Source organism: Caenorhabditis remanei, chromosome V (assembly GCF_010183535.1).
Source record: "Caenorhabditis remanei strain PX506 chromosome V, whole genome shotgun sequence".
Taxonomy (NCBI): domain Eukaryota; kingdom Metazoa; phylum Nematoda; class Chromadorea; order Rhabditida; family Rhabditidae; genus Caenorhabditis; species Caenorhabditis remanei.
Genome location: NC_071332.1, coordinates 15,719,771 through 15,737,369, shown reverse-complemented (window position 1 = coordinate 15,737,369; position 17,599 = coordinate 15,719,771). Strand labels below are relative to the sequence as shown.

Genomic DNA, 17,599 nt, shown 5'->3' with positions numbered 1-17,599 from the left:
TTGAAACCCGAGAAGTTTAACAAAGCAGTCGGAGAACATTATAAAAAGTTACGAGTAAATTGAACAGTAGCAATTAAAATGCGATAAAATAATTATTTCCTCTCGATACGAATTTCGAGGCCATTGATCTGTAATTCGAAGAAATTCTTGGATTTTTTAATCGGAAAACGGATGGAATTCGGACAATTTCTGACATCTTTCCCGCCGATCACAAGTAGATTGTCTTTAACAGTTTCCATTCTAGTGCTTGTTTGAGTTTTCAAACGGAGAAGTTGCAATTCGGTAGATTTCAGGAAAGGCTGAAAGTTTAATTTGGAATCAGGGATACCAGAATGAATAGAGCTTACCAATACAGAATTTGCCAATTGAGTTGAGGTGAGGTTATGGAAATTAATAGTAAGTTGTGAGCATTTCATAAATGCTTTAACTGGAAAAGTCTCCTGACCACAATTCGGCCAGACATAGAGCATTTTCACTTTTTTATATTGCTCCGTCTCAATAATTCTATTCATTCCCTCTGTAATCTCATCAGAATTAACCGGAATGTCTCGATGAGCTACTCTTCTTTCCAAAATGATTGTTTTGAGTATTCCCGGCTTCAAATACTTCAAAATATTGGCTTCTTCCATTGTATTTTCGTATTCAATCAATACACTTTCCACGTGGAGTTTCTGTTTCAATGTGTCAATTTTCGCCCAGAACATCTTCATATATTTCTGATCGATATCTCGAATTTCCAGACTTTCCAGTCTGAGTTTCGGGTTGCTCAGGATAACTATCAAGTCACTGAGTGCAGAATTTATATTTTTGTATTCAAGTTGATAGTCATCATCCAATTCGAACTCAATTTTTGACGCGGTAGCTTTTATTGAGATAATTTTGAATCTGGGATCAGCGTTGACGACGATTTTTCGGAATTTTTTGCACACATTTCGGAGAATCATGCTGAAATTATTTTTTCAAATAAGAAAGCTCCGCCCACATTTACTAGACTTACTGTTCTTTTAACTCAGATTTCCCGACAATTTTCTCCAAGATTTTAACTGGAAGAGTCATGAGTGATAAGGATTTCGAATCGAATCTGAAGGAAAAACAATTTCATTTAGGTCAGACAGCTCTAGACTGAAATACCTAGTTAAACGTAAATATCAGACACTAACTGGGGGTAATGCAAACGCGCCTGGTTGCACCACATGCACGCACACACCACACATATAGGGACCTGCCGCACCATCCTCTTCCAGTGCCTCGGTGGCTCAGTAGGGTGACGGTGCTGCCGGTAGTCAGTAGGTGTTGGGTTCGAACCCATGCTGGCGAAATTGTTTTTTGATATTTTTTTAAACATTAATTCTCAATTTTTCAATAAGTTAGGAAGATTTTTTCTGCTTTTTTGGCCTTAGGACAGATTTTAACACACATTTTTACTATTTCAGGACAGATTTCTACTTTGTGTCTTTATTCAAGTTTCTACTAAACGTTTTGGTATTTTCTCGGTGTGTTTTTCTGAAAATTCTGAAATTCTGACCCAGTATCAACTGGTTACGAAACTTGGGGGACTTTTGCTTTATATTTCTATAATTATAGTCGAAAAATTCAAAACTCGCGCCTATTTTTAGAGTTCAATAGAGCGCATTTGCATTACCCCCAGTTAGTGTCTGATATTTACGTTTGAGTGAAATACCTTCTCTCATGCTCCAAATCGAATGTTCCCTGAGAAAATCTCATGTACCAGAACTCGAATTCAGTGTAATCGATTGCAGACTCTCCCAATTGTGTGCACAAACTTTTGTACGCGTCGAAAACTGGCTTCTTGTCGAGAAATTCGTAGAGAATACAAGTGCGGAGACACAGCGCATTTTTGCGGATTTCTTCGGCCATTTTATTTGAGTTTAATGTGGATTAAACGATGAGATTTGGTTGGAATTCTCTGAAAAGTACAGAAATTGATGGGAAACAGAGAGGCTTCGAGGCAAAAGCGCGCAAAAATCAACAAGTATTTCTGCTCGTCAAATGGAATGCAAAGTACGCAAACACCGTGCAGACATAGAAAGTACAGTAACCGAACTGATATTTTCGAAGCGCGAGATCAAATTGGGAAGAAAACAGTAAATTTTGCTAACACCTTCGCGTAGTTCGACTAGTGAGTGTTTCAGAAATTAAAGCCACACACTGATATATGAACGCAATATGTTAATAGCTTTGAAAACAAACATAAATAACCACATCGAATAACTGAATAAGCAAATTCTCGATACTGAGAAAACATAAGAACACAAATAATCATATGAGTTGCAGTCGTAGCAGTTAGAACGAATGAAAAGAAGTTTTCAAATGCTTCTGGGAGAAAGCTGGAATGGAAAACTAGAATAGTTTTTCTAAACTATTTTTAGATATCAGATGAAGACATTCTGAGTTAAAACGCACAAATAATCAGTTTTTTTTACATAGTATCCTTTATTTTTGCAAGAGTTAAATATATAGAGAATAGCAAATGGGCAGTTCTAGAAGAAAAAACGGATGGTGAAGCACAATACAATTTGGAGCAATTAGCTTTCAAACAGTTTTATAATAATAAAATAACCAATGATTCAAATAACAAATGTAACATTTAGATTTTGGTGATTTGAATCTTATCATCAGAAGGTAGGAATTCTATAACCAGATTCGAATTTGGAATCGAAAACACGTCAGGAGAACCAGTTTGTTGGAGATTCAGCACACCTTTGAGTGTTTCCACATCCGGCATTTCCAATAACTCGAAACTGCATCTCTTGAAGTTGATCGATGCGGAAACCACCTAAAAATGGCAAAGTACAATTTTAAATGTGGGGGAGTTCGTATAAATCTCACCTTGATCAATTCGGCTACTTCTTCATATCTGTTAACTAAAGGCATTTTCAGACGGGAATCACACAGTTTGCAGGCAGCACAGTTCGAAATGTTTTTAATTTTATTCGGCCGAATATTCGGAAAACACTTCGCCATGATCTCCATCAATTCAGCTTTCATGTTATCGTCTCTGAAAAAATTGATTTTTTTTCCTCTGAAATTACTGGCGCTGCTTCTCACGTGATATCCTCCGGCGTAATATCTCTTCCGTGTACCGAAATCGTGTGATTCCTCATCGGCACCTTGCTTTTATCCCGATAATCGCACTCTTTACATTTCAAATGTTTCGCGACACTGTGCCTTGCGATAACATGGCTTTTCCTATTTCCATCACCACCCCTCACAAAGAATCCGCACAGACAGCAACGATGGTCGTCGCACTTGTCCTGTTCTACACACACGGCTGGACCCATTCCAGACCAAATATCCGTGTTTGGTGCTTCGATCGACTCATCGATTTCTTCGAGATGTTCTGACTTGATTTCTAGGGAAGGCTCTTCGAGTTTCTGAATTTTTGATGGGTGGGGCTCCCTGAAATAGGAAGGCGCTTAAAATTTCTCAAGAATAACATATTTTGCAAATTATCAGGGCTCGACCCGGCCGTTGAAGAATTCCTTTAAAGTTGCCGCCCGGCCGGTCCGGATTCAAAAAAAGATTTTTTTTCGTAATTTTCAGAAAAAATCCTTTTTACGCTCGAGTTTTATCGATACTTGAAAATATAGTCGAAAAATCACCTTTTTTGCAAAAACAATCAAAAAAAATTTCAAAATTTCAAATGTTTCTTTTCCAACTGTTTTTTTGGGCTATTCGAGGTCAGTGTGTTTTCTCGAGGCGGTCTCGAGAAATTTCTCGATTAATTTCTCGAAAAATTCCTCGAGAAATTTCTCGTAATGGCGTTTCTCGAGAAACTTTTGGCAAATACTCATTTACTACCTGCTCATTTACTACCAATTGCTCATTTACTACCTTACTCATTTACTACTTCAACTCATTCACTACCATTTACTCATTTACTACCGTTTGCTCATTTACTACTTTTACTCTTTTACTACTTTTTACTCATTTACTACTTTAGAGCGATATGCTGGGATTCAGTTTTCACCACTCTCTTAGGCTTAGGTTTCTTAGAAATTCGGAAAAAAATGACGAAAACGGTTATTCATCGTATCTGTCAATTGTTTTCCGAATTTCTAAGAAACCTAAGCCTAAGAGAATGGTGAAAAGTGAAGTAGTAAATGAGCAGTACGGTAGTAAAAGAGTAAAAGTAGTAAATGAGCAAACGGTAGTAAATGAGTAAATGGTAGTAAATGAGTTGAAGTAGTAAATGAGTAAGGTAGTAAATGAGCAATTGGTAGTAAATGAGTAGGTAGTAAATGAGTATTTGCCGAAACTTTTTCTCGAGAACACACACTGTTCGAGGTTCCGGACACTGTTTTCAAGTTAGATGAAAAAACTATACATTTTAGAGGATTTGTTGTTTTCTAACAAACAATAATTTCAATTTTCCGATATGAAATTGGTAAAAAAAGAGGAATTTCGTCTCGCTTTTCGATGAAAACCCTCATTTCTGCATTGTTGTACCGGAAATTCGCTCACTCAAACTCACTCTTTTTCGCCTTCTTCTAGAATCTCCGATCTGAAAACAATTTCAAAATTCATATTTATTCATTCATTAATCATTAAACTACTTAATATCGAAATCCACATTCATATTTCCACTTGAAAATTGCATAAACCAGAATGCGAAATCTTGAAGTGTGATGACGTCATCTCCGACAATTCTTCTGAAATTCTCGAATGCTTCTTCGAGTGTTTTTCCTTGTAGATATTCATAGAGAATGAATGATCGCACTGTTTTTGAATCGAATCGATTGGATTCTGACATTTACGGAAGATCTGAAATTAAAGAAAGGGGAAGTTTTTTTACAACTGTCTCAGCATCTGACTGAGATATTCACAGAAAAACAACAATAACGAACAAATAACTGGAAAACATTTAAAAAAAAACAACAATTTTTATAACAAAAACAAAAACGAAAACCAAGAAACAACAAAATTAACAAGAAACTTTCTCAATATAAAAATGACGTCTATCAATAGAAATTTTGAATTTAAACATCGGATTTGGGTGCTTCACAATGATCGAATTGACAGAATTCGAAGATCCGAAGACTTTTGATGCGTCAGAGAGTCGGATTGGGTGGATCATGTAGAAGTTTTCTTTCGGGAAATTATTCATAAAAAATGCGTTGTCCGAGAACACAAATATGCTCCGTAACCTTAAACTGTCTATCCATAAGTGACATAAGCGAAATCATTGTTTCCAGATTTTTCCCGAAATTTCCAGAATCTTCTATTAGCTCGGCACAGTTTTTATAACTGCGCTCCACCGGAATGCCCTTAACAGTGTCTCTTTTTCTCTGACTCTCTCAATTTCACACACAATTCTCTTCGGTTGCGGTAGAGCGCCAGTTGTAAAAAGCCTGCGGTACTAATAGAAACTTCCAGAAATTTCCAAAAATCCGGATTTTTTCGAAAAATCATTCGATCCCAACATTTTCGACATGTTTTTTTTCGAAAGCACACACTGCAACTGAAATCTAAAATTGCAACTTCTTAACACTAACATCTCGAATCATCACCAAATTCTCTTCAGTCAACGTCTTCATATCGACACGAAACGAATCCAAATGAGCCAAATTCTCAATAGAAACAGGAAACTGGAGGACACCACTGAACTCGAACCGTTTCCCTTCTTTCCACTGATCCGAATGCATCATTCTTCGCATTTCCGCCTTCTGAACCTCTTTGTATTCCATTCTCGTCGATAATTGGAATTTTTGAAGAGTTTTCGGTTCGAGTATTTCGCTTGTTTCCACTGTTCCATTCCAAATAATTGATCGATATTGAACAGATCGCGTTGTTCAGTTAGCGTCAATTTCTCCAGTACACCAGGTCTCAAACACTTCACGATATCTGGCACATAGGGTGTATACGGGGTTTGAAACGAGAAGTGCTTCACGTGGAGTCGGTGATTCAATGAATTGAAAAAGTCAACTATCTTTTCAAGCACCCTATTTTCCTCCTTTTGCCAATGTTCAATGTGAAGGATGTCCAATTGAAGTTTCGGATTACTAAGTATTAATTTCAGATAATTGAGAGTCATTATTGTCTCTTCCTGATTGAACTCCTCCACATGAAGAGAGCTTTTTGATCTTTCACTTCGCAAGTCCGGAAATCGCGCCAGTTGGAAACTCCTCCACGGCTCAATGATTCTTCATTGTTCAATGGAATCTTCTCCAACATAGACAGTAATACAACTAAACGCAGGTTTAGAGCTATCGACAATGGCTCGGAGACGACGTGACACATTTCGAAGTGTCAGACTGCAAAAATTATCAAATAGTCCTATTTTGTATGTCTGAACGCTTACTATGATCTAAAACTATCACATTTTCCTACGATTTCAGCGATTATTTCATTCGGAAGATCGGAGAAAGTGACCCGTTTGAATAAGTGTCCGTTGCCAAACCGTTTGAACCAATAGTCATGATCTTCCTTATCGATTTTTAATTCATCAAACACTTCACACAAATCATCGATTGATTTTTCAGCACATTTTCCACTGATGACATCAGAGAGAATACACCAACGAATACCTGTCGCCGGGATATTACTGGAAATAGAAAAATATAACTTTTCGGCGAAAAAGGCTCGCAAACCTTTTAGTAAAGCTGAAGCACTCGTGGTAATATTCAGCAGACTTGTCAAAAATCGGGCCAGCCCGGGCCGGGCCGAGATTTTTCTTGACCGGGCCGGGCCGGGCCGAAATTTCTCTTGGCCCGGCCCGGCCCGGTCGGCCCGGATTCAAAAATGGGTACCCATTTTTACCAATTTTTTTTTGAAATTTTTCGAAAAAAAAGAGTAAAAATGCTTAAATTATCATACATATTCACATTTTGATTCAATTTTAAATGTTCATTCGAAAACTATACTTTTTTCAAAAAAGTTCAAAAAATTTCCAAAAATTTCCAAAAAAAGTTGAAAAACAAAAAATGTTTTGAAAAAATGTTTCAAAACGGGCCGAGCGGGCCGGGCCGAGATTTTTCCTGATTTTGGCCCGGCCCGGCCCGGCCCGTGACAAGTCTGATATTCAGTGAACGATTCATTGATATAAATGAAAGTGTACAAACGAAACGTTCGGGAAACCTCTGGGCACGGCTACCATTTCGCTGAAAAATTCTCGAAAAACTAGATAAAATAGAATCGAAAGAATAAAAACCTCCCGTCACTTTCGCTTCTCGTCAGGCACTCTTCTATGGGATATCGATTGAACCAATATTTATAAACATCACAGGAAATCGCTTTTTCTCCAATCGTGTCACACAACTTCTCATAGTTTTCATACGATTTTCCAGCAGTTTTCCGTTGATAATCGTCATAGAGAATGAGTGCACGAAGATCGATTTGAGAATCCGGAGGTGGTCGAGTCATTTTATGAAATTCTCTGTAAAAATTGATCTTTGAAGTTCGAATCACAGGTGTCAGGAAGTAATAGAAGCGAACGGAACGCAGCAGAAACACCAATTTAAAGATAACAAAACAAAATCAACTTTATCTTATCAACTTATGAAAAATCTAGATTTATTAAGGTGATATGCAGTATGGTAACAAAAAAAATCTATGAAACTAGAACAAATTAAAAGGTAATTATCATCGAAAATAGGTGAGATCGGCGTATTCCGGGAAGCATTTCGCGAGAGTTTCGTTCCATTCAGCTCGCATTTTGTCGTCACTGAAAAAGAAATTCAACTACATAAAAACCACAAATTAATCTTTCTCACAGGAGATCCAACGGCGGAATATCTCTTCCGTGTGTGATAATGGAGTGCTTTTTGAACATTTCTTTCCGCCACTCAACATAATCACACTCCGTGCATTTGAACTGTTTCGCGGGACAATGCACACAAAGTATATGTCTTTTCAGATTTTGATATCTGTTAACTGAAGGCATTTTCAGACGGGAATCACACAGTTTGCAGACAGCACAGTTCAACATGTTTTCATTTTTATTCGGAAAACAAATCTCCATGATCTCCTTCCATTCAGCTTTCATGTTATCGTCTCTGAAAAATAGAAGTTTTCATCTGGAATTTCTGAAATTCCTGCTGCTCACGTGATATCCTCCGGCGGAATAACTCTTCCGTGTACCGAAATCGTGTGATTCCTCATCGGCACCTTGCTTTTATCCCGATAATCGCACTCTTTACATTTCAAATGTCTCGTGACACTGTGCCTTGCTATAGCATGTCTTCTCTTATTTTCATCAGGACCCCTCACAAAGAATCCGCACAGACGGCAACGATGTTCGTCGCACTTGTTCTGTTCTACACACACGGTCGGGTTTTCCATTCCAGACCGAATTTTCGGATTTGTCGCTTCGATCGACTCATCGATATCTTCAGCATCGAGATGTTCTGACTTGATTTCTAGCGAAGGTTCATCGAGTTTCTGAATTTTTGATGGATGAGGCTCCCTGAAAAGGAAAACTCCTGGTTATTCTCAAAAATAAAATATTTCGTGTGTAAAAATCCTGGAATTTTCGAGATGGGGGCGCTTGACTCGAAGGGGATGGTGCCCGTGTTTCCTCTTGTTTCTCATGAGAAATGTGGAAAAAAAGTGATTTTCTAACTTATTTCCGGCTGTTCGAGGCATGTTTTCAAGTTAAATAACAGAAATTTTGTGATTTTTGTCATTCAAGTTAAGAACCACTCTAATCTTATATTTGTAAAAAAAACTACACATTTCAATAGGATTTGTGGTTTTTAACGCAAAAAAACTTTCGATTTTACAATTTTCCGATATGAAACTGCTAAAAGAGGAATTTTGTCTCGCTTTTCGATGGAAAAACTATGGTTTCCGTATTGTTGTACCGGAAATTCGCTCACTCAAACTCACTCTTTTTCGCCTTCTTCTAGAATCTCCGATCTGAAAACAATTTCAAAATTCATATTTATTCATTCATTAATCATTAAACTACTTAATATCGAAATCCACATTCATATTTCCACTTGAAAATTGCATAAACCAGAATGCGAAATCTTGAAGTGTGATGACGTCATCTCCGACAATTCTTCTGAAATTCTCGAATGCTTCTTCGAGTGTTTTTCCTTGTAGATATTCATAGAGAATGAATGATCGCACTGTTTTTGAATCGAATCGATTGGATTCTGACATTTACGGAAGATCTGAAATTAAAGAAAGGGGAAGTTTTTTTACAACTGTCTCAGCATCTGACTGAGATATTCACAGAAAAACAACAATAACGAACAAATAACTGGAAAACATTTAAAAAAAAACAACAATTTTTATAACAAAAACAAAAACGAAAACCAAGAAACAACAAAATTAACAAGAAACTTTCTCAATATAAAAATGACGTCTATCAATAGAAATTTTGAATTTAAACATCGGATTTGGGTGCTTCACAATGATCGAATTGACAGAATTCGAAGATCCGAAGACTTTTGATGCGTCAGAGAGTCGGATTGGGTGGATCATGTAGAAGTCTCCGAATGATATGTTCGCGGATTTCAGAAGGGTCTGAAAATAGAGTGATGGGGGTGAAACACTGAACAGTGTGTGTGTGTATTCGAAAGGTTTTGGAATCGAAAGGATTTTCGAAAAAATCTGGCGTTTTTTGGAAATTTCTGGTAGATTCGGGAAATTATTCACGAAAAATGACTCATAATCAAAATTTTAATGGAAAACCAAAAGCAAAATGTGTCCGAGAACACAATGGGCTCCGGAACCCTAAACTGTCTATCAGAGCTGTGATTTTTTTTTGAAAATGACAAATTTGAATAAATTTTTTCTATTCATCACTGAAAACGAATTTGGCGTTGTTTTCATACAAAATTCCATCAAAAACAACCGAAATTCCGTCGAAAATTCGAAAATTTTTGTAATTTTTTTACACAAAAGTCGGAAGTGGAAAAAAAATTCCAACGGAAGCCGGAAATCGGAAGTAAATTAAAAAAAGGAAATATTTCTTTCGAAGACACACTGGTGTGAACAACTGAAATCGAAAATTCCATCATTGCAACTTCTTAACACTAACATCTCGAATCATCACCAAATCTGCATCCGTCAACGTCTTCATATCGACACGAAACGAATCCAAATGAGCCAAATTCTCAATAGAAACAGGAAACTGGGGGCCACCACTGAACTCGAACCGTTTCCCTTCTTTCCACTGATCCGAATGCATCATTCTTCGCATTTCCGCCTTCTGAACCTCTTTGTATTCCATTCTCGTCGATAATTGGAATTTTTGAAGAGTTTTCGGTTCGAGATACGGAAGAATCGATGTGACTGATTCAGAGAGTTTCGAGTATACTTCATACCGTTCCACTGGTAATTTGGTCTTCCGACACTCCAAAAAAGACTGCATTTTGTTGAAAAATGAAATTTGATCCGCGTATCGTGAACTAACAATATCCACTCTGAATTCATCGATTCGAATTTTCATTTTCAGAATTCCGATCAACGTCTTCAATGCCACATCCAAATAATACTCATTCTTGATATTCTCACTCCTCTTTCTGTTCTCCACGTGGCATCCATCAACCAGTCCTTCGAATGAGATTCTGATGGAACTATCGACAGAGATCACTGATTTCTCTTCGATATTCGCAATAAATGAGATCCGTTTCACGTGAGAATACGATTGATCGATAATGCTTCGCAGGAAACGGCATACACTTCGCATCGAGAATCTGGAAATTTCCATGTTTTGCATGAAACTACTCAGAAACATCGGTGTTTCGACCGAAAAAATGTAATTTTTACGTAGTGTTTCGATATTTTTTGCTGTTTTTCAATGAAAAATCGCTCAAGGAAACGGAAACCCGCTCTGACCTGTCCCTGAAATCCAAATTATCCGTGATTTTTTCGACGATTTCGGCTGGCATATCTCGGAAGGACATTTTTAGTCGAGAAATAGTCTGAAAATTGATTTTTTGACAGAAAAATCAAAAAAATTCAGAAATATTCAACGTTTCGACGTAAGACATACCACAAAACAGAAGAAAATAGATGAATCTATAACAGAAAAAAAACAGAAGTTCTATTAACCCAATTTTAAAGGCGCACAGACATTTTCGAGCGATATTTCACCACGAAAAGTTACTGTACGATTCTTCAAACGAGATCAGTTTTAACAAAGTAAAAATTGAGTTCTTAAAAAATTCGATGCAAAAAAAGGAAAATTATTGTTTTCTTTTGATGCTAATCTTTTTCTCTCCAAACTTGATTTCGTAGAATTCATTTGTAGCTGGAATCGGGTAACGTCGGATATTTGGAAGATCCGGAACCATCGTTTCTGGTTGAACGAAATAAGATTTAATGAGTTCGAAGTCGATTAAAATCGTTACTCTCGGTAAATAGCAGATTTGTAGCTGAGTAGATTGCAGAAGATTCTGAAAAAAAAATAGTAAAGATATGAGAACGAACGAACTCACTGTTTTGACCGTCTGTAATATTACAGGGCGAACCAGTGCAAATCTACAATTACCTTGATGAAAAGCGACACGTCTTCTTCTTTACAATTTCCATAGAACATGATCGTTAATCGAGGAAAATTGTAGAACAATGTTGGATCACTGGGACAGAAACGAGTAGAGATAGTGAGCATCTCCAATTTTTTGAAAACGTCGAATTCGTTCAAATTTCTGATATATTGTTCTCTGCTTGTCACTGCCACCAGTTTCAGTGCTTCATCATCAAACATATGAAGGATGGTCGGTTTTTGCAGAAATGTATCATCGATATCCAAGCGTTTCACACGAATTTTTTGATTTGAGCGTTCGAGAATTTTGATAATTTCCTCTTTTTTGCCTTCCGGGCAGCGCAAATTCAGATTTTGCAATCGAAACTTTGGATTCTTGAATAAACTGAGCAAATTGTGGTAGGAATCGCTGTAAATTGGAAGAAAAAGTCAGACACTGTAAAGAAATTGATATTTCTTACTCGAAATACTTATAAACCATCACTTTCTGGATAAATTTCCAGCAGTATTTAGTCATATGTTCAATTTCATCTCCTCCTTGACTATACATCATTGCTATTACTTTAGGATCCCAGCTGTCAACAAGAGCTTGAATATATTTCGACACTTTTCGCAGGATAAATCTGAAAACAATCAGGGTTTATTTGATTTTCAACGGGTTTGATCTCACCGATCACTCAAATCCAAGTGACCACCGATTTCCTTAAGGATTTCCACAGGTAAATCGGTAAACGAACGAGTTTTTGGATCCAAACTGAAAATTCTTTGATTAAACTGTGAATTCTTGTTTTTCGAACGCACTTTCTATCATGATCCACATCAAAATTTCCCTGTGCAAATCTCATGAACCAGTACTCGAATTCCGGATAATCCATGAAATCCTCTCCAAGTTTCTTACATAACTTTTTAAAAGTCTCAAAAATTGGTTTTCCTTTGGAGAATTCGTAGAGTATACAACTGCGGAGAATCATTGGATTTCGCTTAATGGCTTCGGTCATTTTGCTGAAAATTTAATAGTCGAGAAATATTCTGAGAATTGATTTTTAAATAGAAAAATCATTGAAAATCCGAAATATTCAACGTTTTCAACGTAAGACATATCTCAAAACAGAAGAAAACAGGTGAATTTATTACAGAAAAAAACAGAGGTTCTATCGATCCAATTTTAAAGGCGCACACACATTTTCGAGCGATATTTCGCCACGAAAAGTTACTGTACGATCCTTCAAACGGGATCAGTTTTAACAAAGTAAAAATTGAGTTCTTAAAACATTGGATGCATAAGAAAATGGACTATTATTGTTTTCTTTCGATGCTAATCTTCTCCTCCTCAAAATCGATTTCGTAGAATTCATTTGAGGCTGGAATTGGGTAACGTCGGATATTTGGAAGATCCGGAACCATCGCTTCAGGTTCAACGAAATAAGATTTGATGAGTTCGAAGTTGAATGAATTTCTTACACTCAATAAATAGCAGATTTGCAGCTGAGTAGATTGCAGAAGATTCTGAAATAAATTGGAGATATGTGAGAGCGAACCGTTAATATTCTTGGACGAATTGGTGCGAATCTACAATTACCTTGATGAAACGCGACACTTCTACTTTACAGCTTTCATAGAACTTGATCGTTAATCGAGGAAAATTGTAGAACAATGTTGGATCACTGGGACAGACATCAGTAAAGACAGTGAGCATTTCCAGTTTCTTGAAAACGTCGAATTCGTCCAAACTTCTGATATATTGTTCTCTGGTTCTCACTGTCACCTCTTTTAGTGCTTTGTCATCAAACATATGAAAAATTGTCGGTTTTTGAAGAAGTTTGCCATCGATTTCCAACCGTTTTACACGAATTTTTTGATTTGAGTGTTCGAGGAGTTTGATTATTTCCTTCTTTTTGTCATACGAGCAGCGAATAGTTAGTTTTTCCAATCGAAGTTTCGGATTCTTCAATAAACTGAGCAAGTTGTCACAGGAATCACTGTAAATTGGTCGGATAATTATTCGGCATCTAAAATATGTACAGATTTAGAACTAAATTTTCAAATATCGCTCACAACGTTTTGCTGAAAATTTTGCTCTTTTTGAAGACAAATTCTTACTCGAAATGCTTTAAAACTGTCGATTTCTGGGAAAATTTCCAGTGGTATCTATACATATGTCGATTGTCGTATCCTTGACTATATTTCAGCGATATGACTTCCGGATCCCAACTGTCAACAAGAACTTGAATATCTTTCGACACTTTTCGTAGGATATATCTGAAATCCTTCTTGGTTTATTTGATATTTTCAACGGTTTTGATCTCACCGATCACTCAAATCCAAGTGGCCGCCGATTTCCTCAAAGATTTCCACCGGCAAATCGGTAAATGAACGAGTGTTTAGATTCAAACTGAAAATTCTTTTGCAAATAATTTCTTTTTCTTGTTTTTCGAACTTACTTTCTATCATGATCCAAATCGAAATTTCCCTGTGAAAATCTCATGAACCAGTACTCGAATTCCGGATAATCCATGAAATCCTCTCCAAATTTCTTACATAACTTCTTGAAAGTCTCGAAAATTGGTTGTCCTTCGGTGAATTCATAGAGAATGCAACTGCGGAGAATATTTGGATTTCGCTTGATGACTTCGGTCATTTTGCTGAAAATTTCATCATTTCTTCGGATTATTCGCATGGATACTTTAAACTTTGTTATTTTTAAACACAAATTTTAATAAAAAACCGTGCGAAAAAGCTAATTTCGAAAGCAAAAGTAAGTATGAGCAGTTCAAAAACCCTGCTCGTAAAATGATGCGCATTGTACGCATTCGCACACTCTGCGTACTCTGAAAACTACCGTAGTCATTAAAGAGAACTTTCTGTGATAAAATGTTTATTTTTTTCATATCAAAACTATTGTCGCAACAAAAAAGTTCCGACACATTTTTATTTCGATAATACACGAAAATTTTTGAAAAAGAACGAAAAAAAACAATAGATTCAACAAGATTATAAAAAAAAACTTCATCCTTCGATGTCGAAGCGGAACCTGACCCTTGCTTCTGGCTCACGGAACAATCCATCTCGTTTTGGGTTCCACGATTGGAGAACTTTCTGAAATTAAAAAATTTGATGGGAACACTCATAAATGAAAAAAAAATAGTGCTTACCTCAAAATCATGCCTAACATCTCTATCCTTCTCTTCATCATACATCAAATTTCGGAGCCATGATGTGCACATTTGATCATCGCTGACATCCTCGTCCTCTGTTGCTCGTCTCAATCTCTCGGGTGTCTTGCGATAGTGGACACTTGAAATCTTCGTACAAACTCTGAATAAACTTTAATTGTTTTTCAAAAACAAAGTCAGTAAACATACGATTCGAAATCTTTCCAGTACGATTCTTCGGGGATTGGTGAGGCTTTCCAGAAGAGAATCATATCTGGACGGAGCTCTCCAATTATCTGGATCATCTCATCTCGGTGCTCCCAGAACAATTGACGGACGACGTGGACATCTTTCTCTTCGGCTAAAACAAACATGAAATGCTAACTTCAGTGCATATATTTATATACCTGTGACCACCAACGCTTTGAGCAATTTGGTGAGAAGTTGAGAGAAGATACAGAAACGAGCCATTTTGATGACCTCGACTTTCTGAAATAAAATATAATGTTGTAACCAGTATACCCTGAAAACTCACCAATTCAATATCCATCCCAACAAATGCAGTGGCGTCAAATATACAACAGATCAATGAATTTATCGTCTTCTCCGAGAAATCCAACCGGAATGAGTTGACATCTCCAGTAGGATGTCTTCTTCTGGCCGAGTCGTAGCCCGAGAAGATTTCGAATAGGACTTTCGGTACCTCGACTACTTTCTCCTCATTTGAAGTGATGACATACTTTTCGTTTGGAGGAAGTTCAGAAATGATGGATTGAACTTTGGGATTTCTGAAAAAAAAGGTTCGTTGACGCAGAAAGTACTAAATCTACATTTCTGTTCGCGGTGGTCTACATTGAGAACATGCTAAAGTACACTCTCCAAGTTTTATAATTTCAGAAAGTTGGAATATTTACAGTAGGATCTAGAGTCTGTAGGTAACTCACATATCAATTATTTCGTATTTGATTCCCTTGTCGTTTTTGTAACCGAGTAACTTTTCTACAATCCTCCGGAAGCGTGTAGGTGTTGAATCTTGTTGGCACGCCTTGAACATTCAGTTATGATGCGTTTTTCGATAGCGATTCTTACCTTGTTCAAGTTTAAAATATTGCCTTGAATGTGTTCCAACAGCGATGGATCAATATACTGTATAAATAATCGATTCGTGTTCCATCGATGAACTTCGTTCCAGAACCAAATATCGTCAAAATCGCTCTCCCTTTTCAAGATCACTTCAACCTAAATGCTCTCCCTTAAAAAAAAACAAATCGTTATAGAATAACAACTCACGTGTATTTTTTGGAGGCGTGGCTCATCGAAATCACCTAATTCAAGATTTTCCCTCATGGGCGTGTCAACCGGACATGGCCCGAAAATAGTGTCTTCCATTCCAAAATAGTTGTACGAGTGACCATGCTGTTTTTCTTCAAATCGATCCAGTTGAATCCTAGTGCCAGCGATTATTTTATAAACTCTGGGAAAGTTTCTACATTCCACTCATCCATCAGAAAATAACTTACAAACGATAAAAGATACAATCGGCTCTGCTATTCCGGTAGACAAGAGGCAAATCAACGAGATATTGCAACAGAACTCTGATCTCTTCCATCACCGAAGCCAGCAGCTCTGTTGACTTTCTTTTCCTGCGATTTTCAAAATTTGTTTTATAGCAAACTAAAATTACAAAACTTACATTATAAAAGGTCGTTCTCCTTCAAATATAGAATCCCATCCGACTCCTGATACAGCAATTGGAATATCCCTATCTCTTGCTACTGATTTCTTTAGTTCTTCATAAAATTTCTGTTCGAACATTTCCAAATCCTCTTCGTCCACTTCGCCTTTTCCATCAAATGTCTTTCTACACTCCATAAAAGATTTCGTTATTTTCGTTTTTTCATCAACTTCCAACAAATTTCGAAGAGTGAGAAGAGACAGAACAATCGGAGACATGTGCGATGGTAGACCTTCCGGATCATAAGCCATTTTGATACAATCCGGATATAGGGCATCATTGAGCAACTGGAATCCTTCCAACAACATCAAACCATTTTTAGGGATGTGATCGGAATTGTTTTGTCTTTTGAATTCGTACCGTATTCCAATAGGATGATATGGTTTTCCTTCTTTGTCATCTCGGATAGGTGGGGTCTACAAAAACAAAGGTGCGATAACATTTTTGTATACAGTAGCGAGCATAGGTGAGGGCAGATTCATACTTTCATGTGTATCTCTGCTGAATCGTGTCCGTTTTGCATAATCTTTTTTTTGACAGATAGCTGAAACATTCAGTAATAAAAAAATAAGTTTTTAAAAAATGTTTTAACATTTTAAATTTTATCGATAATCGATTTTTCCTGACCATGATTTGAAAATTCAAAAAAAAACTTTTTATTTTTCTCTTGGAGTTATTGAGTTTTAAATGTCAAAAGGATGGAACATGTTCAAATAAACAAAAAATTATGTTGAATTACTTTCTTAGTTCCTGAGCATCGTGCTAGAGCTCCAGAAGTCAAAAGTGGCGTCCTCGGGAAAACCTTCATAATTCATCAAATAAGTATCCAAATTAGCCAAAACATGTACCAAAAAACGTGTTTTGAGTTCTTCTACAAACCAACATTAAAAAATCAAGATTTTAGAAATAATTTTTCAAATTTTTTTCACTCAAAAATTTTTCATTCCAATTTTTTCCTGGATTTCCGATATTTTCTGGCTATAAAACGAACATACGCTTTAAATACTGCATGCAAAGTGCTTTATCACAAATAATAAAACACATGTTCCCCCGAGGACGCCACTTTTGACTTCTGGAGCTCTAGCACGATGCTCAGGAACTAAGAAACTAATTCAACATAATTTTTTGTTTATTTGAACATGTTCCATCATTTTGATATTAAAAACTCAATAATAACTCCAAGAGAAAAATAAAAAGTTTTTTTTTTCGAATTTTCAAATCACGATCAGGAAAAATCGATTATCGATAAAATTT

The 17,599-nt window shown here is 36.6% G+C and overlaps 4 protein-coding genes across 4 annotated transcripts; all 4 read right to left on the bottom strand.

The window, feature by feature from the left end:
* Positions 1–92: 92 nt before the first annotated feature.
* On the bottom strand, positions 93–1,056 carry GCK72_020389 (uncharacterized protein; the record flags this gene model as incomplete). Its single annotated transcript, XM_053733552.1, has 3 exons — positions 93–299; positions 348–945; positions 998–1,056. The coding sequence occupies 3 exons, from the start codon at positions 1,054–1,056 to the stop codon at positions 93–95; spliced, it is 864 nt and encodes a 287-aa protein (XP_053582465.1).
* A 1,552-nt stretch (positions 1,057–2,608) lies between these two features.
* Positions 2,609–5,708, bottom strand: GCK72_020388 (uncharacterized protein; the record flags this gene model as incomplete). Its single annotated transcript, XM_053733551.1, has 4 exons — positions 2,609–2,797; positions 2,851–3,019; positions 3,070–3,395; positions 5,517–5,708. 4 exons carry the CDS (start codon positions 5,706–5,708, stop codon positions 2,609–2,611), a joined length of 876 nt encoding a protein of 291 aa, XP_053582464.1.
* A 458-nt stretch (positions 5,709–6,166) lies between these two features.
* GCK72_020387 (uncharacterized protein) lies at positions 6,167–7,383 on the bottom strand (the record flags this gene model as incomplete). The annotated part of the gene is made up of 3 exons (XM_053733550.1): positions 6,167–6,275; positions 6,323–6,565; positions 7,172–7,383. 3 exons carry the CDS (start codon positions 7,381–7,383, stop codon positions 6,167–6,169), a joined length of 564 nt encoding a protein of 187 aa, XP_053582463.1.
* Positions 7,384–7,602: 219 nt separating this feature from the next.
* GCK72_020386 (uncharacterized protein) lies at positions 7,603–10,877 on the bottom strand (the record flags this gene model as incomplete). The annotated part of the gene is made up of 9 exons (XM_053733549.1): positions 7,603–7,684; positions 7,734–8,015; positions 8,066–8,425; positions 8,848–8,877; positions 8,930–9,025; positions 9,359–9,492; positions 10,010–10,336; positions 10,385–10,667; positions 10,810–10,877. The coding sequence occupies 9 exons, from the start codon at positions 10,875–10,877 to the stop codon at positions 7,603–7,605; spliced, it is 1,662 nt and encodes a 553-aa protein (XP_053582462.1).
* Between the last annotated feature and the right edge of the window lie 6,722 nt (positions 10,878–17,599).